General features: G+C 42.9%; 3 protein-coding genes across 3 annotated transcripts in view; all 3 read left to right on the forward strand.

The window, feature by feature from the left end:
- The window catches only part of LOC143127030 (adenylate cyclase type 4), a 16497-nt gene extending 11598 nt beyond the window's left edge, over positions 1 to 4899 (forward strand). Inside the window, exons 19-23 of the mRNA XM_076288333.1 lie at positions 1397 to 1543; positions 1735 to 1842; positions 2741 to 2855; positions 3145 to 3269; positions 3668 to 4899. Of these exons, the coding sequence (XP_076144448.1) occupies positions 1397 to 1543; positions 1735 to 1842; positions 2741 to 2855; positions 3145 to 3269; positions 3668 to 3790 (618 nt within the window). The 3' untranslated portion in view covers positions 3791 to 4899. The remainder of the gene's footprint in view (positions 1 to 1396; positions 1544 to 1734; positions 1843 to 2740; positions 2856 to 3144; positions 3270 to 3667) is intronic.
- A 330-nt stretch (positions 4900 to 5229) lies between these two features.
- Positions 5230 to 18787, forward strand: cyld3 (cylindromatosis (turban tumor syndrome) 3). Its single transcript, XM_076288741.1, has 16 exons — positions 5230 to 5285; positions 5816 to 6020; positions 6312 to 6581; positions 7201 to 7584; positions 8217 to 8322; positions 9119 to 9672; positions 10483 to 10648; positions 11259 to 11400; positions 11960 to 12082; positions 12865 to 12956; positions 13071 to 13134; positions 13441 to 13654; positions 14027 to 14135; positions 15799 to 15917; positions 16320 to 16539; positions 18073 to 18787. The coding sequence occupies exons 2-16, from the start codon at positions 5841 to 5843 to the stop codon at positions 18255 to 18257; spliced, it is 2928 nt and encodes a 975-aa protein (XP_076144856.1). The 5' UTR covers positions 5230 to 5285; positions 5816 to 5840; the 3' UTR covers positions 18258 to 18787.
- A 145-nt stretch (positions 18788 to 18932) lies between these two features.
- Positions 18933 to 22188, forward strand: LOC143127323 (ER membrane protein complex subunit 4). Its single transcript, XM_076288744.1, has 6 exons — positions 18933 to 19059; positions 19519 to 19671; positions 19969 to 20080; positions 20396 to 20549; positions 21625 to 21785; positions 21918 to 22188. The coding sequence occupies exons 2-6, from the start codon at positions 19568 to 19570 to the stop codon at positions 21951 to 21953; spliced, it is 567 nt and encodes a 188-aa protein (XP_076144859.1). The 5' UTR covers positions 18933 to 19059; positions 19519 to 19567; the 3' UTR covers positions 21954 to 22188.
- The last annotated feature ends 3626 nt before the right edge of the window (positions 22189 to 25814 follow it).

Consider the following 25814-nt stretch of genomic DNA (forward strand, 5'->3'; position numbering starts at 1 on the left):
TTGCCTTCCTCAAAATGTGATACGCAGATTAGCTACTTGTTGGTTTTCATGCTGTGTTCCAGACAACTCGGCAAACATTTCCCTGTGTTTGTGTGTTTGCACCCAGTTAGAGACTTTAAGGTTTGAACTTGGGAATTTAATGTCAAATAACCAACACCCTAGTTGTTTGGAATGCAGCATCCTTTTCTTGTTGTTGGTGACACATATATGACTCGTGTCAAACACATCAGTGTGCACATGCGTGCTGTTTTGGAAGATGTATTCTCAGTAGAGTTAAAGGAACCGTATGTAAGAAATGTATTTCAATTAATCATAAAATGGCCCTGATATGTCACTAGACATTAAGAAATCATGTTAATTTCAAATACTTATATCACTGACAACAGTAGTCCGGCCAGGATATTGTCATTTAAAAAGTTTGCAGCCCTCAACTGATGTTGATGTTGTGTTTTGTCATGTCATGTTGTGTTTTGGCCTGATGTGCCACCCTCCACCTATCCACTAATCGCAAAGTCAGTAGTGTTTCGGCATCCGGGTTGGCAACCTCAGGTCTGGGGGAGGGGAAGGGGATACACCGCTCTACAGTAATTTGAAAGTGATTGCAGTACCAGTTTTGGCCACAATCTTACATATGGTTCCTTTAAATAAAGGTCACTTGTAATTCCAAATGTGAACCAACAAGATTTGCAAATCTGATCTAGCAAGATAAAAAAAAATAATTTAAAGAATGAGGCTTGTAATGTAAACATAGCCTATTTGTTTACCATTTACAGAGCTTTGACAGTGGCAGAGCGTTTTCTTTTTTTTTTTTATCACACACAGAGCGTACACAATGTGAGGAGCAATTTGCTCAAATCAACAAAAAATGTGTTTGACACAAATCGCAGGCTTCAGCTATAAGGAAACTTGCGACGGTAAAAAGTGCTCTTATAGGCAGATTGTAAGGGAAGGGGAATACCAGTCTTTTGGGCGCCACATTGAGCCGCTGACATTTTGGTTGGTTGCAGACATGCACTCCTATTGCTTGGTGGCACGATCTCGACTGACTTGGAAAGCCCAAGTCTTACATAATACAAAGGAATTCCAACACTCCGCAAAGCTTAATGCAGTTTGTCGTTTGTCAACATGCACAAAGGCTTTTAGACAGAATTACCTCATTAACATAAAGGATATAGATGTTTTTATAATTAGGGCTGTTTTGAGGCGTTATCAGTGGTGTTGTCATTGATATTTGCACTTCAAATAGATTGGCTACAAGAACATGCAGGTATGACCTTATGAAAAGGTTCACCTGGAGAGTCCCGCCCAATTATAGGTGTTGTGGTTGTGTTTGTGCTGACGAACAGTTAGTCATATTGCATTGTGTATGTGTGTGTTGTCATGTTTTATCCCACAGTACTTGTACAGCAAGTCATGCGAGTGTGTATGTGTGATGTTCGCCTCGGTGCCAGATTTCAAGGCGTTTTACACAGAGAGCAGTGTGAACCACGACGGCCTAGAGTGTTTACGCTTCCTAAACGAGATCATCGTGGACTTTGATGAGGTACTAGCTGAGTGTGTATGGTATGGTAATGTTCTGAATACAAAGTTTTTCCTTTGCGTATTCAAAGACGTCTCAGTGATATCAGTCTCCCTGAAGCAGTTAATTTCTTTCTTTCATACTTTTCTTTCATACTCTCTCTCTCTCTCTCTCTCTCTCTCTCTCGTTCCCTCCCCTCCCCTCCCCTTTGCCAGCTGCTATCCAAGCCAAAGTTCCACGCCGTGGAGAAGATAAAGACAGTGGGCAGCACTTACATGGCGGCTGCTGGTCTCACCAAACCAAGCAAAGGAGAGGAGAGACAGGTGAGCAGGTCACTGACAGGTGCAGGCGTCTGAACGTGGTGGGACGTGGCGTCCAATCAATGGTGGACTTGAGGGCTACTCACAGGCACTACACTGAGAACACGGAGCAGGCTACTGATGTACTATTAACGTCCAGACTGTAAAAGCGGGCGAAGGTACTACCCTGGGCAGTGGTAGGAGCTGAGCTAGAATGCATTAGCCAAAAGTAGGTTCGATGCCAACATTGTGCCCTTGAGCAAGGCACTTTACCATGAGTTGCTCTGGGGAGACTGCCTTCTGTAATAATCGACGTATGTATAGTCGCTTTGGATGAAAGCGTCAGCCAAATGAATAAGTAAGATAAGTAATACCCGAAGCCCAGCTTGCGCTTAAGCAGACCTGTTACTTTGAGACGCCTTTCCAGGCTGCCCAAGAGAGTTGTGGAGGGCACAAGTGCTCAGGGAGAGTTAGACCTGAAGCTTTGTCTTTATAATTAGGGCTGTTTTGAGGGCTCAAGTGCTCAGGGAGAGTTAGACCTGAGGCTTTGTCTGCTAGAGCAATGACTCTAGCACAGATTGAGACTGAGATAGAACTTGGTAAAGAAGGCAAACATTCTACAATTTACATATGACTGAGATTGTTAACATCAACATATAATCTACCAAATACATATGTGAGAAATCGTGGCCCTCAACATTTTTAAATGAAATTGACTGTGTCATCTTTATAGTTCTGTTGTACTTAGGGAACGATATTTGGGACTGTTGGCAAATTTGGTCAGCTGAGGAAGAATATTATCGTGCAGTAGTGGAGACACAAGCCACTTCGGTTTCATGTCAGGAAGTGTCTGCTGTATGAGCCCCTGCATGCTTCTGTTGTGTCAACATCTGATTTGTGTGGGATGTGTCGCCCCCTGCAGGAATGTAACATATCCTACAACCATGTCCGCAGCATGATTGAGTTCGCCATGGCCCTCATGAGAAAGTTGGAGAACATCAACTCTCACTCCTTCCAGAACTTCAAGCTCAGAATTGGTATGCACATCTCCTCTGCTGCGTCAGTTTATGTATAGTGATGTTAATATATTATAGTATTCATTACATTATTTAAATTTTATTATTAAATCATAGTTATATTTTGCTGCAGAGCAGTGTTTCTGTAAAACGGCTTTCTGCATTTATCAGAAAATAAGCTGAAAAATGTATGTGCAAAGTTAAGTTTTTCTTTTTTTTTGTCAAAAGTATATTACATCTAAAATGTTTTATAATCCCCCTCTAATACATACCCACACACAAATCTGTGATTTGTGTCCTCTCTGTGCAGGAATAAACCATGGACCTGTGATTGCGGGTGTGATTGGAGCACATAAACCTCAGTATGATATCTGGGGCAACACTGTGAACGTGGCCAGCAGAATGGACAGCACTGGAGAACTGGACAAGATACAGGTGAGGGAGAAAGTGTGTGTGTGTGTGTGTGTGTGTGTTTGTGTGTGTGTGGTGTGTGTGTGTGTGTGTGTGTGTGTGTGTGTGTGTGTGTGTGTGTGTGTGTGTGTGTGTAGTTTAGCCCAAAATTATTCATGTTCATGCTAATTTATGATTAATTGCGCATTGTTATTTGACCAATGGGTTTCTGTAGACGATACTGTAAATAACGATTTAAAAATGCTATTTGTATGTGTCTTTGATCATAGAAGATATTGTATTGATTCAAATTTTGTGGAGGGAAAAAAACTGTATAAAATGAAATTGTATGTGTATGGGAGAGAGGGACAGAAATAATTCAATAAATATAAAGAAAGAGAGAAGGAAAACAAAGATAAAGCTTTTCCCTTCCGTCTTTGCAGATTACAGAGGAGACCAAGAAGGTAGCGGAGTCACTGGGCTTCAGTGTAACTCTGAGAGGAGTCATCACTGTGAAGGGAAAGGGAGAGCTGACCACCTATTTCATCAACCATGAGCACTCTTAATGGTCACTGCAGGGTCAGGGAGGGTCAGTCTCACAACTCTCCCCAGGTGCTCACAGAAGAAGAGGTCCAAAGTGGTGCATGACTTTCTATGGAGGGAACACTCCACACAGACACACACACACACACACACACACACACACACACACACACACACACACACATACACACACATACACAGCCCATCATCAAGCACTTTGTTGGGAGAAAGATGTACAGTTGATCTAAAGAGCTGGTTAAGCTCATTCCCATATGAACCCATATATGGGCATACACTACAGACCACAATGAGCACTGCCATGTAGAATCTGGAAATGTCACGCGTATGGAAACACACGTATGAGTTTATGAAGATGGTGAATGAGAACAGCAAACTTCACTTCACCTCACACTTCCTGAACCACAGACTCCCCCTTCCATTCCAAAACACATCATGTTATTATTGACACTGATCACATCTCCCCTCTCTGTCGCTTCTCAGTCAATTGTCTGCAATTCACAAGTCACAGGTCCCATGGACCACAATGCAGGTGATGATGACTCATCACGTCACATCAGAGTCAGCTGTGGCTAAAGACATGAAGGAGAGTTTACACGGTCTATACCACAATCACTACCTAACCAAAGAACTGGGTATACCAATGACTCCTTACCACAAAGCTGTCCTATTAACTCATGTCTATTAATATGTAGCCTATGTGTCATATGAATGATATGTTTCAGACCACATAATGTCAACCAGGACTTTAGCTGTTGTGTTCATTAATTATGGATCAGGTCAACATCTCATCTTCATCCTGTTTAATAATTATGTTGTCACACCATTACAAGAAAAACATTTGTGTCCTCTACTATTTTTATTTATTTTATTTTTATTTTTTCAAAAAAGGAGCATGAAGTCAGTTGAACCCTCAAGCTGCCTTATGTATGTTGTTTATGGAGACTGCACTGGTTGCCAGTTTTAAAAATGCTTGAATGCACTATTTTAATAATATATATTAATGTATAGCATACATGTTTGTTAGAGTTTTGTCTATGTCCGTTTGGGCAACATTTAAATATGCAATAGGAATTAAATCTGCACTGTGTAAAATAAAGTGAAGCCTAGGCTACTTCTGACAGTTTTGTGTGTTTGCGTTGGTGTATAATTCATGCCATTTCAAACGCACAATGTGCGTCTGAGACAAAGGTGCGACAGAGGTTGCGTAAAATAGTAATTTCTGTAAGATGGTGACGGGTAGGCCCTCTCGGTTGTACAGTCATTTAGCCCTCGGAAGTTCTCGGCACACATGCAGCGTGTGCAATGGAATTTCCCTCAATGTTTAACCACGCCCAAAAGGAGCTTTGATTGGTCCGCAAGACAAGATAGCAAACTTTTCTTTTATTTCATTGGATATTTGTGGCGTCAGTATAGTCATTTCCTGCTTTTGGGCGTGAGATAGCTTTGTTTTCTGCGCGACGTGGTGTCAAAGTTTTTAACTCTGAGATGTCATTATCGGTAAGTTGGCTGCAATAACTTTACCTTTACTTTTCATCTTTGGATTGTTTAATTGGTGAAGTCTAGGAACTAGGCTATTTCGATTTCACGTTGCCAACCTAGTCAGTTAGTTAGTAGACTAAAATCGCCAGACAGAGAACAAGGAAATAACATAGCCTAATTCGCTTCTTCATAAACACACTGATATTCGTTCAAAGTAGGCTGTCGTTAAGTTGCGCAACTACTTTTGTTGTAGTTGCCTTCGTCATAGAAAATATAGGTGGTAGCCTAGGCTACTTTGAACACTTCTTCTGTCGAAATACTTTGTCACAGAGTTCTGATGTGTGGATGATACATTTTAGCTGCTATGGCTATGGACTGACCTATGGGACTGACTGATGGCAGGTGTTGATGTTCCATAGAATGCTTATGTCGTCAACAAACATCCTTGCACTGATAGACTAGCCTAACCCATGAACTGCTGGTCTCAGCAATAGGCTACTTCTCCTTACTATCTTTATTTAACTCTTTAACTTGTTTATACGCTACAGTGAGTCCGTCCATCGCCAATTCACTATGTCCGGAGTCACACGTAACCAAAGCAGAAGACGGCGTCCCCCAAAAATGTTTCTGGTGGCGTCCGATATGAAGATTCAGGACCACCTGGATGGAACCATTCGGGTGCTACGGGGGTACTTGTGCCAGGAGCAAGAAAGCCTGGAAAAGAATGGAAAAGTGGAGCAGTTGTGGGTTAAAGTAAGAGGCTTGTTCTCTTCCATACCCGCACACACCCCTGCACTCTGATCTCTTAAGCATCTCTTTAGCCTATTCTAGATTGTGGCCACTGGCCACTCATTCTTTGTGTACAAGACACTCACTCACTCACTCATTGCCCTGTTCCAAAACATACCCACATTTAAACACACTCAATCACTCCTGTTCCAAAACATAGCCTAGCATAGGTTGGGAGCTGCCTCTGTATTTGTGAAGTGCTTCCTTCAACCACAAATAGTCTTTCTTTTCCATTTTTATCTACCTGTATCCCAGGTACTAGACAACGGCGGGATGGTCAAGATTGACAGGCGCGTTCTAATTGAGATACCCCCGGACCAGGCCGGCCTTTTGGAGCCAGTTACAGAGCCGGAGGCCCGACTTAAACTTTTCAGCAAACCCCATCGGCTGCAGCGCCTGGCTCTCCTGCCTTTGGGATCACCTGTAACTGTGGTAATGAACCAAGACTTGGCTGAGGCAGAGCTTCGATACAGGGGACCCCTTACTGGAGGGAGTTCAGCCGTGTTCTTTGGGGTACAGCTTAAGGTAGGTGTTGGCTGAAATGATGCATACAGGGTAATTGGTTTGTGTTCTTACAGTCATTCTGTCCAAGTGCTGTTTCAATTGTGATGTGTGGTAGTGGAGCTGGGCTAGCATGCAGTAGTCTGAAAAGTTGTGGGTTCCACCGTTGTGCCCTTGAACAAGGCACTTAACCACTAGTTGCTCCGGGGTCAGTGGCCCTTGTAATAAAGTTGATCTATGGTCTTTTGAGCCCCCACCGTGTGGCAGCACTGCCTTGAAGTCAACGGTGGGGGCCCAAAAAACCATCAAGCAATATAATTGACATATGTAAGTCGCTTTGGAAAGAAGTGTCGGCTAAATGAATAAGTGTAAATGCAAATGTAACTGTTTCATTTAGGTGTGTTTCATTCAGTGTGACATTTCAATCATGGGAATTCTTCGGGGCTGTGCATGTGCGGGGATCGATCGAGGTCATTTCCCAGTCCCATCCCTATCTCTCTCCAACTTCACTTCCTGTCTCCACGGTCCACTCAATTAAAGGGTGTGATTGAAATTATACCACAAGGGAAAATGTAAAAAAAAAAAAAAAAAAAAAAAATGATATTAAAATCAAATTCTCTCTCCTCTCTCTTCCCTCTTGTAGGGTCGGGCAGCAGGGAAGGGCTTCAGCAACGGCTCCTACAAGGGCCACCAGCTCTTCACCTGCCCTGAGGCGTGCGCACTCTTCGTCTCAGCCAGCCAGCTCACCCTGCGGCGCTCCTCGCACGAGACCGACGCCGAACGCTACCCGTCTCACACAGCTGGCGTCCCGCACAACCCCGTTGGCGGTCCCGCCGCCGGCGTCCAGCAGCCGGTGAGCGTCCTGCCTCGCACGGCGGAGTCTATCCCGGCTCCGGCTCCGCCACTGCTGCCGCAGGGCCAGCGGGTGATTTTCACCCAAGACGAGGTCACGCAGACGGGGAAGGTGGCGTTCTGTGGGGCCCTTCCTGGCAGGACCCCTGGAGGACTGTATGTGGGCTTGATTCTGGTGAGTGTGAAGAGAGGCAAGGTTGTGTGTGAGCGTGTGCGTGTGCTTGTTTGAGAGATAGAGAGACTAAATGTGTTTTAATCATTAGCCTTTCATACATGTATCTCTCTCTCTGTGTGTGTGTGTGTGTGTGTGCGCGTGTGTGATTGTTTGTACATTTGAAAGACAAAATGTTTTTCACCTTTGGCCTATCATATTTACATAAGTCTGTGTTTGGTACATAGTTAGTGTTTGCATTTGTCTAACAGATACTATGTGTGTTTATGTATGTATATGTGAGTATTTTTGTGTGTGTGTTTGTGTTGCAGAATGTTTGGTGTATGTGGGTGTGTGTGTATGCTGAAATGAATGCATGTGAAAGCTGGGGATTTTTTCTGTTTTGTTTTTGCTGGGTTTTTTTTTTCCTGTGTCAGGTCTGCCTGAGAATGGATGCCGCCTTGGAAGACTCATAGTGCTGGTGTTGTTTGAATGATGTTTTGAGTTCAAGTTAGTTCAGCTTGTATGTTTGTGTTTGTGGTTATGCGTTTTTGACTTTCTATGGCTGTGCCATTTATTTCTCCTAGAGCATTAGCATTGACGTGTGTGTGTGTGTGTGTGTGTGTTTGTGCGTGTGTGCGTGTGTGTGTGTGCAGGACAACCCGGTGGGTTCGTGGGATGGCACGTATAACAACCATAAGCTGTGCTCCCTCCCTTCTCCTCATTACGGTCATCTCCTCCCCCTGTCCAAAGTCACTCCAGGTAAACTCCCGTTCCACACACAGCTTCTCTCTTCCTCCGACCACTTCTCGTCCTGATCTCTTGTATGTCCAGATGGTGTGTACCAGTACAGTTTACCAGTAAAGTTCATGGGTCAGCCCTCTTGGACCACTACTTTATTCTCTATCCGAGAAACCTCTGCACTAGTCTCTCTCAGCCCTCACAGTGCTGGACTTGTGTCTGTTTATACTCCTCGCATATCTCGGCTGTGTAGTGCATAGCAGGATGTTGATCTTAGAGTAGAATTCCCCTGGCTCCGTGCACCTTATTCACGGAAAGACAAAAGACCTTTTTGGCTGGTTGCTTTTTTTTTGTGTGAAAACAAGTCAACTTCTGCCAAAAATGCACCACGCAGGTGCCAGCTCTGAAATTTCCTTGTCCATTTCAAGGTGTGCATTGTGTCCGATTGTTTTGGTAATCGCTATTCATTCCAGAGGAAGTGAGTGAGTGTGTGTTTTTTCCCACCAAATTTCATGGGTATTAAATTGGTATAAATAGGTTTAAATAAATTGTAAAAAAGTGAACAGGAAGAGTTACTTCCTGACATCGTGTCCACTACACTTCTGTAGCCTCACCCTCTCCTTACTTTAAGTCTGACTTGTTTGCATATTCATATTTAGTCTGTATTCCTCTTTAATCGTGATCATGACTGACTCTCTGTCATATTTATATTCAGAATAATTAACGAAGTATCACAAGAAATCAGAGTGTAGACTTTAATACAACATCTCTTTCTCTTTCTCTCTCTCTCTCCTCTTCACCTCTCTACACCTCTCAGTGGAAACCAGACCCCAGAAGTCCCCCCCTCCAGTTGTGAACCCCAGACCCGCCCTGATGCCCCCTTCCCTGCCCCCCCCAAAACCCGCCCTGGTGCCTGTGCTGCCCCCCTTCCCCAAAATGTCCTTAAAGCCTGTAACTGCCCCTAAACTCACCTCGCCAAATCTCCCAGTCACTGCGTCGTCCCCTCCTCCTTACCATAGTAAAGTACCTCTTCAGCCCCCGGCAAAGATGGCCGCCTCGCCCCCGAGCGTTGCCCCGAAATCCCCGCCACCCCCTCCCCCCGCCAACCTCAAGCCCTCCGTCAGGCCGCCGCCCATGCCACTTTACCCCAGCACGGACCAATCCCGCTCGAGCTCCAACGGCCTCCCGCGCCCACCCTCCCCTCCGCAGCCGGAGGAGGCGGAGTTTGAGGCGGAGGAGGCGGACACGGGGCCGGGGCTGGGGCTGGAGCTGGGGTCCATGGTGGAGGTGAACGAGCCTGCGCAGTACGGAGTCATCCGCTGGATCGGACGCATCCGCGGCATTTCTCAGCTCGTCGCTGGAGTAGAGCTGGTACGCATTAGATTGCATCACGCGAAGCAGCAAGCAATAGCACATTTCTAATTGGCATGCAATTACATGTGTATCATAACAATCCTCAATTACAACGTATCAATATGGTAAGAAAGTTACTCAGTCACTTTTTAAATCATAAGAATCAATTCCATCATAGGACTCCATTTTATGGTTGTCTTCAGGTGCATTATATGATTGCATCATTCACCGTATTACTAGGCCTACACTACATGTAGAGTTGTGTCTTATATCATCATGTATCATAGTCTGTATATTCAGAGTGTGTGTGCACCTCTTGGCCTTTATTTTGACCTAGGGTTGTGTAAGTAAGTTACCTTACAGTCATACATGAACACAGTGGAATATATTATACCACTGTGTTTCAGAGATGAATCATCCTTACATTACTCTCTGTATTCGGTATGTGAGTATCCTGTTTTGTGGTCGTAGTTTTGGACTTTGTTTCTCGTCGGTAGTTTCCCCTACCAACGGTGCAGTGCATGCAGTAGAAAACAAACCATGCAAACACAGATAAGAAAAACCACGCAGTGCAGGTCATGCAGTATGACATGGCAAATTCTTAAAAGTGTAACTCCAGAGTAAAGCCCATGCAGTGATGATGCAAATAATCGGTCTTGCTCAAAACACCACCAATTAACAAAATGTTGCTCTCAATCAAAAGTTTGAAGTTGTTAACTACCATACAAACCCTAGGTTGTTTTTACTCTGGAGTTACACTTTAATGTGCCTTTATGGATCCGTTTATGAATTTATCTCTCCCTCTCTCCCTCTCTGTCTCTCTCTCAGGACCAGGAGATAACGGCGGGCACAGATGGCAGTTACCTTGGCGATCGCTACTTCCGGTGCCCGCCCAATAAGGGCCTGTTTGTGAAGCTGCGCAGCTGTAGACGGGACTCCAGGTTCCCCGCCCCCGAGACGCGAATCAACCAGGTGGAACGCTGCAACTCCATCGGTGTGTGAAAGAAAGAAATGAGGGGACTGAACATGGCCCTTTAACTGTGATTGTAATATTGCTGTGTGTGTGTGTGTGTGTGTGTGTAAGAAGTGTGTGTGTGTGTGTGTGTGTGTGTGTGTGTGTAAGAAGTGTGTGTGTGTGTGTGTTTGTGTGTAAGAAGTGTGTGTGTGTGTGTCTGTGTGTGTGTGTGTGTGTGTAAGAAGTGTGTGTGTGTGTGTGTGGTGTGTGTGTGTGTAAGAAGTGTGTGTGTGTGTGTGTGTGTGTGTGTGGTGTGTGAGAGACTGTGTGTTTCTGGGTTGTATGTTACCACTGCCATTTCATTTGATGATGTTGCAAGCCAGACAGACAGAGAGACGGAGTGTGTGTGGTGGGCCAGCACGTGTGTCTTTGTGCTGCTATGCGTGGGTTGCTACATGGCTCACTTCCATGTGTAAAATGTCATCATGAATGCCATTAGAATGAAAATGTTTTATATGTTTCCAGCTTTTCTTTTTCTCTTCAAATTTCAGTATTCCCTACACCAGAGAGCATCTTCAACTCATATCGTATTTCGTGCGCTTTGGACTTTGTGAGGCTCATGTATGTTGGTTTGTTGTGTGTCTGCTAGCGTTTGCAGAGTGGGGCAGTGAGCGTGTCGAGGAGCACACCCCGCCAGTATCCGGCCCAGAGGCCAGACAACACTACCATGGCTGGAAGAAGGGCATCCAGGGACACCTCAACTCCTGCTACCTGGACGCCACTCTCTTCAGGTAAAAAAATAAAACACACACACACACAGACTCATTTCTTTCTCTCACACATAATAACTAAGCACATCGCACACAAGCACATGCAGATGGTTGGAAATCTTCTGACTCCACCCTCTCCACCCATCAGTCTCCCTCATTTATCTCTCTCTCTCTCTCTCTCTCTCTCTGAGCTTATGCTACTTCAACCCTCTCTCTTTTTACTAACCTTTTACACATTAAAACAGCTTTGTATCTGGTGTGATCAGCATATCTCTCTCTCAGTTCAGTTCAATGACATAACATTTAATTCAGTTAATTTCAAGTGAGTTTTATTAGTGTGACAACTATTTTTTGTATTGCTAAAGCAAAACATTTAAACTCTATCTATCTATCTATCTCTCTTTCTCTCCTTCTCTTTCTCTCTTGCGCTCTCTCTCTCTCGCTCTCTCACGCTCTCTCTCTCTCTCTCTCCTCTTTCTCTCTCTCTCTCTTTCGCCCTCTCTCCCCCCTCTCGCTCTCTTTCTCTCTTTTTCTCCTTCTCTCCCTCTCTCTCTCCCTCTCTCTCTCTCCCTCTCTCTAGTCTGTTCTCCTGCTGTAGTTCTGCAGACTCCGTGCTCTTCTGTCCCCCGAGGCTGCAGGATGGCGCCCACAGTCGCACAGCTCAGGACCTACTACGCTGTGAAATTGTCAACCCCCTGCGCAGGTGTGTGTGTGTGGTTTGAGTATGCATGAATGCATCAGTGTGTTTCTGTGTGTGTGTGTGTGGTTTGACTATGCATGAGTGTGTGTGTGTGTGTGTGTATGTGTGTGTGTGGTTTGACTATGCATGAATGCATGCATCTGTGTGTGTTTGTGTGTGTGGTTTGTATATGCATATGTCTGTGTGTTGTTTGAGCATGCATACAGTATACATACATACCAGTAATGTCTCTCTCTTTCTCCGTCTCTCTCACACACACAGAGAGAGAGAGAGAGAGAGAGAGAAAGAAAGAGAGTGAGAGAGATTTTTGTGTTCGTACTGAGACCAAATTAAGTTAAGTTAAATCTTCAGTGGATTGGATTTGTAGATTTTGCACCTACTAAATGTCAGTATTGGTAATGAGCTATTGCAACAGGACTGAATGTCAGTATTGGCAATGTGCTATTGAACCTTAATTAGGGAATGGCAGTGTTGGTAATGTGCTATTGAACCTTAATTAGTGAATGTCAGTATTGGTAATGTGCTATTGCAACAGGACTGAATGTCAGTATTGGCAATGTGCTATTGAACCTTAATTAGGTGAATGGCAGTATTGGTAATGTGCTATTGAACCTTAATTAGTGAATGTCAGTATTGGCAATGTGCTATTGACCCTTAATTAGTGAATGTCAGTATTGGTAATGTGCTATTGCAACAGGACACCTCCAAGTGGAGACATTTGGAGGCTGTATATGCTGTGCACCACATGTGTTGTTTGTGTTTACATCTTGCCCCTGCATTTGCAGGTATGGGTATGTGTGTGCCAGTAAAACCATGGCCTTACGGAAACTATTAGAGGCGGAAACCACAGATGCTGGCTTCACCAATCAGGAGAAAGGTAACCTGTTTCATTGTCATTGTATATGTGTGTGTGTGTGTGTTTGCATTGGTGTATGTTTAGGCGTGTGTGTTTATGGCCCGAGGTGTGTTAAAATCACAGCTTTCCTTTCAGACCCAGAGGAGTTCCTCAACAAGCTTTTCCAGCTCTTGCGGGTGGAGCCTCTCCTGAGAATCAGGTAATCCAGAACTGTCACATACCTTCACCTTGCCTCATCGCTGGAGTCTTTCCGTTGTTCTTCCTGTTTGGTGGTTTTGTCTGCCCCCCCCCCCTCCCTCCTCCCATAATGAGTAAGAGCTTGGACATTCCATGTGTTTTTGTGTGACATGATTTATGCGCATTTCTCTCTTGCTTCCTTACCCCTGCTCTCCTACCGTCTCTTACTGTGTTTTTCCATGACTCTTTCATGTTCTCTCGCTCTCCCTCCCTCACCCTCTCACCCACTGACCTGCTCACTCACTTTCTCCCTTCCTTTCTTTCTCAGGTCAATGAACCATCAGCCTCAGGAGTGTCACCTCTACCAGCTCTTCCCTCCCTCCACGGCCCCCTCTCCATCCTCTCCTGCTCTCTCTCCATCCCTCTCTCCGGGCCCCCTCTCCCCCATCCCTCTCTCCCCTCCGGCCGGTCACCTGAGGGTGGCCAGTGTGCAGGCGCTACTGGAGGCCTCCTTCATCCACTCAGGGCTCAAGTTTGCTGAGGTAACTCTTACTCTTATTGGCTGAGTGTCGCTGTCCCTGTCCAATAACGCTATCTGATTGGATGATGAGTTTTGTTTTTCGAACAGCCCAAGTGTGTTATTGGCTGTAATTCCTGATATGATATGATAAGGATATCATATTGCTCATCATCCATCATGATAAATAACCATGTGACAGATTTAAATAAACTCTGAAAATCCTCTCTAGACAAATAACTAAGATAATCTATTTTTTGCATCGTTCTAATTTGCAGTTGAAAGACCAGTTTGAGTGTAGGCCAGTTTCGTTTTGTTTGTATTTTTGTTTGTTTGTTTATTTGTTTATTTTTGTATCGTGTTGGAGCCACGGCTCACCTCCCCTATTTCTCTCCAGGCTCCCTCCTGTCTGCCGCTGCTCATGCCCAGGTTTGGGAAGGACTTCAAGATGTTCGACGCCATCCTGCCATCACTAACCCTGGACATCACAGACCTGCTGGACGAGAGTAAGCATCTACATAGCCACTGATGACATACTCATACATTCTATGATTTTTTTTTTTTTAAATATATTTTTTGGGGCTTTTATGCCTTTAATCTGATAGGACAGTGAAGTGAGCAGTGTTGTGCGTGAACGAGTTCAAAAGAACGCGTTCATTGAACACGCTCATTTTTTCGTGAACGTTGAACTGAACGCAACACATTTTTTAATAAAGAACTTGAACGTGAATTAGTTCACATTATGTGTCATGAACGGCAGACATCACTGTAAATGAACGTTAGAATTTGTTTTCCATTAAAAACTAAGTGACATCTGTTTTCTCTTTTGAAACGCAACGAGAGAAAGTTCCTCCCTCCTGTATTATCGCTGGTGCCGCTTAAATCATGTATCACCAGACAGAAATGGTTTTGACATTGTGTGCGCAATGCATTTCGGGCAACGTTGTGTCCGGCTGAGAATACGGTAGTCAGATAGTTGAATAGCATACTGGCTTCCGCACAACGTTACCGTGATGAATTGCAGCAGAGCGGAGAGTGAGAGAAAGCGCTGCAATTTTAAAAAATATGGCTAGTGGAAGTGATGGCACGGAGACTGGTCTACCTTGTCTGTACTGCTGCAAGTTTCATCACCTGGTAAGAAACCCACAATTGCAGTGTCATGAGCAAATGTCTACAATGAGCAGCTTCAAAGAACGTATAGTGATTTCTAGCTCGTAGTGTGAAAAAAAGTATTTATTTGAATATCTCACGAAAAAAGTCAAATGAACTGAACTTTGAACTAGTTCAGAATTAAAATTGTGAACTTTGAACGTGAACTGCTCACTTTGAGCATGTATGAACTGAACTTGAACAAGTTCAGAAAAGCTGTGAACTGGCACAACACTGGAAGTGAGTGACAAGAAGCAAGTGGGAGAGAGAAAAGGGGTGGAATCAGGAAATTACCTGGGCCGGACTCGAACCTGGGTCACTGTGGGCACTTGGACCTGAATGTGTTATGAGCGCTGTAGCCAGCCACTGTGATACAGTGCCCCCCATACCCATTTTATACCATCAATATTACATACCTACATAGTGGTATGTGTGTGTGTGTGTGTGTGTATATATATATATATATATATATATATATATATATATATATATATATATATATATATATAGCATATGTTTATGTTTATAGTATATGGCAGACACTTTTGTCCAAAGTGACCTACAGTGACCTCAATAAGCAAAATTATGTTATGGTAACTGTGGATTTAGTGACTTTTCTGAAACTTCCTCATTCCTCACTCGGCCATTGCAGGAACACACTGTACACCTTAGAAGATGAGTAAGCAGCTTAAAGGTGGTTTGAGTTGTGAGGATGTGATGAATTTATGTGGGTTGCACAATCATTGTGGTTCCACAGCTCAGCTGATGCTCACCAAGTGAAGGGACTACACCCAGTAAATCCTTTCTGTTCAGTCATTTTGAATGAAACATCTGTGTTGAAGAGGGGCTCCAGCAAAGTGCACGACAACATGAAAAATGTCTTGTACATGAACTAAAGCCATTATGGGTGGTGTTAAAGCACAGGCCCCTTTTGTGTCAAATAGAATGTGTAGATTGTAAATCCAGCTGTTTGTGTGTGTGTGTGTGTGTGTGTGTGTGTGTGTGTGTGTGTGTCTTTAGCGCTGCGGCAGTGTAGCATCTGCCAGTCGCTGGCCCATTGGGAGTGTCTGCAATGCTATGAGGACCAGGACATCACGCCTGGCCGCCTCAAACAGTTCTGCCACACCTGCAATACACAGGTATACACACACACACACAAACACACACACACAGCATACCTCGGGGAGTGCCTAATTTTCTGGAACTCTCCACTGAATAAGCTATGTACAGCACCCATCCAAATTGCTGAGTCTATAGCTGTGCCAACTGCAATGGCTGCCACCATTTGTACTATTTCTCTATACTTGATAAACTGAATGAAGCCCCTCTTCCGGAGTAGGTAGTTATAGACATAGAGCGCTAAATATTTGAGTATAAATTGCTGTATACATGCTTTCCTACTGCTGATCAACACATTCACACAAACAAACACATACCACTAAAACGGCCTTACTAGAGTCATACTAGATTGCCATTGCCACACACACACACACACACACACACACACTGACCTTTTCACCCCTCCTGTGTGTCCCGGGCAGGTGCACACGCATAAGAAGCGCGCGTCGCACCACTCTGAGCGTGTGCGGGTCCCCGAGGGCCCCTGGGCGGAGCAGTGGGAGGGGCCACTGGGTGGCAGCCGGCAGCGGCTGGAGCTCTTCGCCGTCACCTGCATTGAAACGAGCCACTACGTCAGCTTCGTGCGCCACGGACCGCTGCCCACCGACTGGCTCTTCTTCGACAGCATGGCCGACAGGGAGGGTGAGATGGCCAAAACATACTTGAGTCTAAGGCAGATCTCACACGGACACGCTATTTTCACCTGACTCACCTAAGGCAGGCAGATAAACAACGACCCATTGTTGAAAAAGAAAACGTGACTTCATCAGTTGAACTATTTTTTACTTTGTGGGCCTCGCCTTGCTAACCTGACTCTCGCCAGATGAATTTCGTTCCGCCTAGCTCCACTCATCCATCTGGGACCAATCCATTGGAGTGTTGCTTCAGTAGGCTGGGCCTAATCAAAAAATGCTTGCATATGATTGAATAAGCCACTTGTCCGTCATCTATTGACGTGCTACTTAAACCACTCACATCGAAGCCAACCCGTGACGCTGATAACAGTCTCACAGTCGCTTCTACGCTATGTCACATCTATGAAACTCCCGCCCTGCGTCCTGATTGGCTGTACCATAAATTCTGGTGCAGAAATCACTCTCAATGGAAGAGGTCCCAGATGGATGTGAGTGAAGCTAGGTGGAGCTAGCAGAACGAAATTCATCTGGCGAGAGTCAGGTTATCGCCTTGCACCTTGCTCATCTAAACGTGATGCACGTGGCAATGGTCAGTTGTACCATTTTGATAGGACAGTGGTTCTCAACTGGTGTGCCGTGAGGCAAAGAGGTGTGCCGTGGAATTTTGAGCCCAATGCGTTTTTATACAGGCTTCTAGTCATAAAGTGGATGTAATAAAGTAGCCTAATGGCTACAGGCCTATTAATAATAATAATAATAATAATAATAATAATAAGCTTTATTTGTATAGCACCTTTCATACACAGAATGCAGCTCAAAGTGCTTTACATTTGAAACATTTAGCACAATAATAGAGAAGAAAATGGGCAACAATTTCCTACAAGTTCTTCAGTCATTCCTCTTTGTTGCTGTGGCCGTTTATGATCCAATCAGCAACATATCAGAAATACTTCAGAAATACAGCGGTCATGTCCTTAGAATGTTCTTAGTATTTGGTGTGACTATTGCCTATATGCCACACATCTCATGGAAGATTTTTTAGCCAGCACAAACATTGTCGATTGACCATCACCTGCATTGTTTTAGCGTACCTGTTAACATGGACCCGGTTGGGTGTTAAAAGTTGCGCAATACAAGTTGAGCACCTGAGGTGAAAAAAAGTGTATCTGTGAGCGGCCTTTTATGGCATCATAGATCCTGACATTTCAGGAGTGTCCTACCCATTAATGAGTTGGTGATCGCCTGAGAAATTAAATTATTTTTTTTACAAATACAATTCTGCAATTGTAAAATACCAATAAAATGCTAAATTATTGTTTTACACCTAGGCAAAGCACAAAAGAGGCCAAAACATTGAGTGCATTTGTTGATATTGTTGTAATACTGTTTTGAGGACAGTCACTTTTTTTCTCTGTCAAACCTGTAGTTACTTGTTGTATGATTTCATAGACATTAGTGTTTGTTTATGTTTTTGTGTGTGTGTGTGTGTTTGTGTGTGTGTGTATTTGCGGGTATTCACATCACCTCTGTCCTCCTCCAGGTGGGGAGAATGGCTTCAATGTGCCTCAAGTGAGGTCGTGTCCAGAGGTAGGCCGCTACCTCAGCCTATCCGAAGAGGAGTTGAGCAGGCTGGACCCCGCCTCCCTGCGTGACACCGTCCGTCGGCTGCTCTGCGACTCTTACATGTGTCTGTACCACTGCCCCCAGATCAGCCTCTACAAGTGATGCTGACACACAAACACACACTTATGTGTTTGTGCCGCTGTGGACAGATCCGACGTGACCTGTGAAATGAATACACAGGCAAACACAGATGCAGAGACGCATACACAAACAAACAAACAAAAAAACAAACACCATTCCATCTCTGCCTTAAAAAATGTGCTACGCCGAAAAGTTTGCCTCACCTATCTGCAGTGGTGTGAGTTTCAGTTATAAACACAAGGCCAGTTCCAGTGTTGCAGTACAATTCCCTTTTTGCACATTCCTTCAGATCAGTTTGTATATAGTTACAAGCAGTAATAGCATAAGCCTGCAGCCTTGTTATATTTTTGTATTTATTTTGAGATAAAAATTCAAGCATTTGTAATTTGTAAATCATAAAACTAAAATGAACATGATATTTGTGCACTGTTGTTGTTGGTTTAAAGGCAATGGAGTATATTAAAAATGGCACTTTTTTATTATTATTATTATTGTGTTTACAAATGTTTCTGTATATTCTACTTGACATAAAGTCCTATGTTTATTTCCAATACTTTTGTGTCTCGTCATTCAAACACTTCACAGTGGCATAGACTATCATTCAGAAAGAAAACAGATGAAGCAGCAAAAGAAAAACAGTCGGCACCATATCTGGGGAACAGCAAATAAGCAGAGGAAGTGCTGTACTACGTCATCACTCTGCGTCAAAGGGAAAAGGACAGTCGCACTGTAGTGGGTTCCTCTACGATATTCACACATACAATAAGTGTGTTCTCAGCTGTCGGTGAACACTAACTTTCTCAAGCCACATCTGTCGAATAAAGTAAGTATTAGTGGTGGGAATGTACGTAGATATTAGTGGGTTAAAGTTGAGTTTACAGTGTTACGTCTTAATAACGTCACCGTTTTGAAGGGTTGTCAGTTAGCGCACCCAAGCTTTTAGCTAGCTAGCGCTAAAACGTTAAAAACGTTAATTGCTTACTTGATCGTTAGTCAGCATAGTGGCATCCTCTGTTTGTTCATGACACCCTTAAAAACAACGAGGCACCACAATGATTATGAGGTTAGATTGTGAGTGCTGATATGGTGTCAAACGTGGACAATCATTACAGTTTTACCCAGCTAACATATTATAGGCCTATATACCATTGGGATATATAGCCTATATATTGACATATATTCATGAAAAAGACTAAACCATTCATTTAATGGATCGTGTGTGATTGTTGTGTACGGTGGACCGACTCAAACTCACGTGTCCTCTCCATCTGCTATCATCCAGGTCTAGGTTCCCTTGGCTGCTTGACTGGCTGAGTGAGTGAGTGAAGGTCATGTCATCTCCAGGTGGACAGGGCGGAGGGGCGTTGTCTACGAGAGGTGGAGCTGGGGCCCGGAGGATGAAATGGGCTCTAGAGCTTAGCCTCGGCAACATGCGGTGAGGCCCAAGCTCTCTGGGAAGAGGCTTTTTATTTACATTTACGGTTAATTTAGCAGACGCTTTTGTCCGCTTTTATTGTGAGAGGTGGCGGAAAAAAAGACCTAAACGTTGTACACTGAATAGGAAAACTAAGTGTTTACAGAAAGGGGTCACTGCTACAAGACCACAGAAATAGAAACCTTTCTTCAGTACACTTCATTACATGTTGAATTTAACCTTCAGACACTCTCTGTTTTATAAATGGCCCATTAATACGTCCTGTCCTGCTTATGCTCTGACATTGATCTTCTTCAGGAGTCGTGACCGGCAGGGTGGCCAGGGGGACGCCATGTACCCCATTGGCTACTCCGACAAGCCCGTTCCTGACACCAGTGTCCAGGAGACAGACCGCAACTTAGTGGAAAAGGTAACAACCAGAGTGGTTTTGTAATGGTGTATACGTGCTTTAGATTTATAGCATCCTGAAATTAACATGTAATTTTATGTGTCATGTAGAGATATGTGTGTGTGTGTGTTTTTTATTTTTTAAACATGTCCTTAATTTGATCTAATGACGAATGTTTCACCTTCCCCTTTCTCTCCCTTCTATCTCTCACCTGTTTTTTATACACTCTCTCTCTCTCTTCACCCCAAATCACTTCTGTCCTCTGTTCTTTTCTGCCTCTTTCTGTACTTCTCTTCCTGTCTACATCTCTCTCTCTCTCCCTTTCTTTCTGTGCAGAGGTGCTGGGATGTGGCCCTGGGCCCACTGAAGCAGATCCCCATGAACCTGTTCATCATGTACATGTCTGGGAACACCATCTCCATCTTCCCCATCATGATGGTGTGCATGATGGCCTGGAGGCCCATCCAAGCCCTCATGGCCATCTCTGCCAGTGAGTGCTGGCCTATCTAGCATCACACCCATTAATGCCATTTAGTCATAATCCACATTGGCCGATTTAAAGGAGCATGAACATGGGGGCTCATGAACATGCCCTCAGAGTGTAGCGCTGTAACTGCCTGGCTGCTTTAGCTGCTGGCTGCAGCAACTCAAGCTAGATAAAAAACAGTCGTTGTGGGGGCTTTTTCGTATCGACAGTACTCTGTGACCTCGAGAAACAGAGAATAATCGCTGGATTTCTCCTTTAAAGTGCTCATAAGGTAGCCTGACGAGCCAGACCCACATTTAAATGTAGGGTCTGGGCACTCACCGTTCGCAGTGCTCAGTCCGAGGGGCGGGATAATCGGTTGTCTTTCAAATTCCCTCTGCAAGCAATAGGACAGCGCCGAGTCCCATGCGTTTTCCCACCAGCGGAGCTAGTTGGCTAGTTCAAACTTTTGTCATCTTAAAACAAGCTTAACTCGTGTCACACTGTTGGCCAACAGCAACATCCATCTTCTTTGTTTTCAAGTAGCAGGGAATTCAAGCCAAACCGTTGCAACTCTGCCATCAATCATTATGTTAAGCCCACCTAACGACTCTATACACGATTTGATTGGCCTTGGATAGAAGTTTAATTGTTCGGGCTCACAAGCCAACGGAGAGTTGCTAGACTAGCCCTGGAAGCAAATGTAATTTGCTGCCGCTAGGGTGCGTCTAGATTACTAGGCTACTCGTAAGGCTGATTAGATTTAAAATGAAGCAGAGTAGGACTGCAGACATCGGTAGCATTGTCTGGCTACATCTCTGCCAGTGAATCTGGTCCTAAGCTCACCTCCACATGGCTGTTATTAATGTTGTTGTCAATATGGCTAATGCTAATGTCTATCAGGATTGTCACGGTCTAACAAGAAATTGTGAGAAATTGCACAAAATATGGCTAAGTATCTAAAGATTGTTATGTACAGTAGGTTTTCAGTATTTAAGAAATGACATTCTGTATTCTATAAATGGCATCCTATAAATAGCATGTTCAACTATGTCTTTCTTTCTTTCGTTCTTTCTTTCTTTACTTTCCTCCTGCTTAGCCTTTAAGCTGCTGGAGAGCTCTAGTCAGCAGTGGTTGCAAGGTCTGGTGTATCTCGTGGGAAACCTACTGGGTGCCGCATTGGCCATCTATAAGTGTCAGTCAATGGGGCTCCTGCCGACACACTCGTCTGATTGGTTGGCATTCATAGAACCGCCCCAGGTAGGATTCTGTTTTATTTTTATTTTCCTCATTTACATTCTAATGTTCTAAAACTATGCTCTTACAGGTTGTCACAAGTAATTTGATCACGTCTCTCTCTCTCTCTCTCTGTCATATCCCTGCTTTAAACAGCGGATGGAGATTATGGGTGGAGGAATGGTGTTGTGAAGATGGAAGAAGACACATCTACATGCTTAACATCCCTTACACACACACTCTTTTTCCTACAGCAGATCCTGAGCCTACTGTAATAATTATGCTAATGTTTTTTTGTTTTGTTTGTTTTTGTCTTTTGCATCTTAACCTGCATTAATTTATATTTTTGTTGTGTTTACTTTCTGCCCTGTTTTTTTTCTCTGATGACACATGTAATAAAGGCAACATCTTGTGCTGTTTTCAGAAATGTGTTTCTCTTACTTTAATTTGCATGAATATCTAGTTATCAAACATACCATGACTGATCAGGTAGTTGGCCATGAGTTTGAGGTTATGTAATTTGCTATACATTTCAAACCAGTGCTTGCTGGAATGGAGGGTTGTTCAGACACCATTGTAGTGCAGAAAAAATGAACTTCCTTCTTCACAGTTTTGCCTCTGATGTGTCACCCTGCAGTGTGATGTCTGTTATTATCTTGAGGCATGTGACCTGTTGAGTATAAGGTGTGGCCGTTTAAAGAAGAATTTCGGCCATCAAGGTCACCAAGTACTGTCGGTTCAGAAAAAAAAAACAGCTAGAGCCGCCAGGCAGCTACAGTGCTACACACATTACCGTGAGTAAACATGCCCCCAGAGTGTAGCATTGTAGCTCCTGACTCGAGGTAATTTTTTTATTTTATTTTTTTCGTACCGACAGGCTACTCAATGACCTCGAGAAACTGAGACCGAATAGATTAAGTTTTTAGGTCCACAAGGCCTACCAGCTTTAGATTTTCAAGTTCTACTAAATTCTCATTCAGGGCCGAGCAGGTCTCCACTGATTGAGATTACTTACCTAGTCTATCCTAGTATATGATTTGACTAAACTGAAGCAATCTCTTGGTTTATAGCACCAATGCTTAGAGGGTTAAATATGACTTTTGCAATGAGCAGGCCCTCAGCAAATAACTTAATGTTGAAAAAACCTCAATCATGACTAAATATGCAGTGTTGGGCAAGTTACTTCAAAATCGTAATGTATTATGTATTACTTATTACTGTCATTTCAAAGTAATTTGTTACATTATAATATTACTGTCTCTGAATTGTAAGGCATTACACTACTATTGTATTACTTTTAAGTTACTTTTACCAAAATATTTTTGATTTGGAATTCTAAATGCAGTTTATTATGCTCAATGCAGCTCATTGCACTTCTAATGGAGGGCGATGTGGTATAACATAATGACTGAGCTAGGCTTAAGGCTAACAACAGTAGAATGCAATAGGCGCAGTGATGGCTCATGATGCAATACAAGGAACAATCATAGCCAGAATTTTGTTAAAAGCAGACAAAAGGTCGAAGTCTGGTCAATTGTGATAGAAATGCTGTAACTTTAGGCTTAGGCCTACTCATTAAAATCAACAGAGAGCCCACTACCTGTATATTGTAACCCAAAACTTGTCAAGATAGGCTACACAGTGCCGCTGCTGGCCATTTTGGTGCCCTAACTGCTGAAATACAGTATTAACCCAAGTATGTCATCATATGGTCAACTATAAAGATGTAATCTGCCTGTTCCTAGGGATGGGTATTTCTGAAACATGTCATATGTATTTGTATTTCAAATACAAAATAGTATTTTGTCATTTGTATTTTATTGGGTTGAAGGAAATGGCTCTAAGTAGATACTACACACAGGTGTAATGAATAATTGGTAATTAGGCAACAATGGTTTATTTTTATCGCAATCAGCTAATGTGAGAACAGCTGTGTTCAAAGACACACAGCTTTTCAGTGACGGCTATTGTTGAAGCATCAGCTCTGGTCTGAAGCACTGGTGTGAAGTCGTATGCAAGTAAAGATGAGTAAGTTTACCTGTGCAAGTTCACATAAGGACACCGACAAAGGCAACCATGTCCTATTGTCTCCATGCCAATCTTTAACAGAAAAAATGTCAGATATCTCAATGAACCACAATGACATCAATAGATGGTAAGGTGTTGAGTGTGTTTGAATTCCCTTCCTTGTAGCATCCTTTTCAGCATTCTATAGTGGGGACAAGTTCACCTTGTTTAATTAAATAACAATTCTATTTCCTTATTAGCTGCATACTTGAGGTTGGAGATATATCAGAAGGCATATCAAGTTTCTCACATACTGGAACTTCAAGATACATAGGCTTATGATTTTCTTATTCAGTTCTGCACTGGACTTGAATTACGAAATTCGGCACAGATACACAATTATGATTTTGGCCTATTGATTATAATTTGGTTAATTGAAAGCTCTGTCAGTCGTTTTGGATAAGCATCAGCTAGATGACTAAATGTAATTGTAAATTCTTGAATTATTATTCTGATCACACTACATGGACTTGCATACGGTTACCGTATACTATTTGGTATGACGGGACAAATTGTATTGTTTTTTATAGTTTTAATAGGCTAAATGTTTGGGATATTAAAAACTTCTTTTGCAGTGCTTCCATACTTCCTTGAAAAAAGTATTTTGAGTATTTTCTAAATACAAAAATACAGTATTTTATTTTGATACATAATATGGTTACTGTATTTTGTAGTTTATTTTTAACATTAAAAATGAGGGTATTAGGTATTTTATTTTGAAATACATTCTGATGTATTTTTGCCCATCCCTGCCTGTTCCCAGCATTAGAACAACACTTGGCGATGGTTAGCTTGTCACCTGTGACGATATATGCTAGGCCTAAGTAACTGACCTATCTGGGTGCGTTTGAAGATGCCTGATGAAATCAGACGTTGAATAGGCATAATTTATCCTGGTGCCACACACCTTGCATGTAGCTGTTCGCTTATTTCCTCTGTGCACAAAGTTTTTGTAACCGAAAGTAATAATAAAAGGCACAACTCCGGGAGGACTTCTTATCGCCATGGTCAATGCATTTATATCTGTGAGTGTGCGCACATAGCGCATGCGTTACATTGCACAGTATGGCAAAGGGGCCATGCCGCTCGTTATACGTTTCACAAAGTATGTAGCAGTAAAATAAAATAGAAATACATGAATACATTTAGATTAAAATAATTGCATGAAATACAGCTTGTTCAGGAGTCTCGAAGCTCGAGTCCGAGTCAAGTCTGAAGTATTTTGAGTGGAGTCGCAAGTCAAGTCTGAAGTCACTGTTTTTGCGACCTAAGTCGTAAGTCCTAAGTGATCAAAACATAACACCACTTAATTTCAGGTTAAAATGCATTGTAATGCGCGTTACTGAAGTTTGTACCGAGTAAAATATTACCCAATTGTTTTTTGTAATGCCTTACATTACCGCGTTACAGCAAAAAGCAATATATTACAGTAATTACATTACTTTTGTAACTCGTTACTCCCAACACTGTAAATATGCCATAGATCTCTATTTATTCTAGGCACTGCATCGGTTTTGGAGATACATTTTCCTAACGAGAATTGTTAAAAAGGTGACTTCTTTTTTCTCTTGTATCTTGTCAAGTTAAAGGATACATTTTTAAATGGTTTCCGTAGCACATACATGGATTAGCCGACTGTAAATTGTTGTTAACTGTACATATTTTTTTCACAATTTGTTAAATCCTACATGGACACAAGTCAAGTCAAATTTATTTATATAGAGTGCATTTCATACACAGATGTCATTCAATGTGCTTTACATAAACAAAAGCAAACCGTAATAGCAAATAAAAGCATGGTAATAGTCAAACAATAGTTTAAGGTAAAGATTATATTAGACATATAACACACAAAGTAAAATCATTTAAAAATAAAGAATAATTTAAAAGACACAAGGTAGACATTTTCTAGATTTAAGATTCTAGATTTAAAACGGGCTACAGTTGGGGCCTTTTTGATGTCATCTGAAAGTTCCAAAGCTGAAA

The sequence above is a fragment of the Alosa pseudoharengus genome, unplaced genomic scaffold (assembly GCF_046254945.1).
Source record: "Alosa pseudoharengus isolate Yale_2024_CS ecotype anadromous, Long Island Sound unplaced genomic scaffold, YU_APseudo_1.1 YU_APseudo_1.1_scf_17, whole genome shotgun sequence".
Taxonomy (NCBI): domain Eukaryota; kingdom Metazoa; phylum Chordata; class Actinopteri; order Clupeiformes; family Clupeidae; genus Alosa; species Alosa pseudoharengus.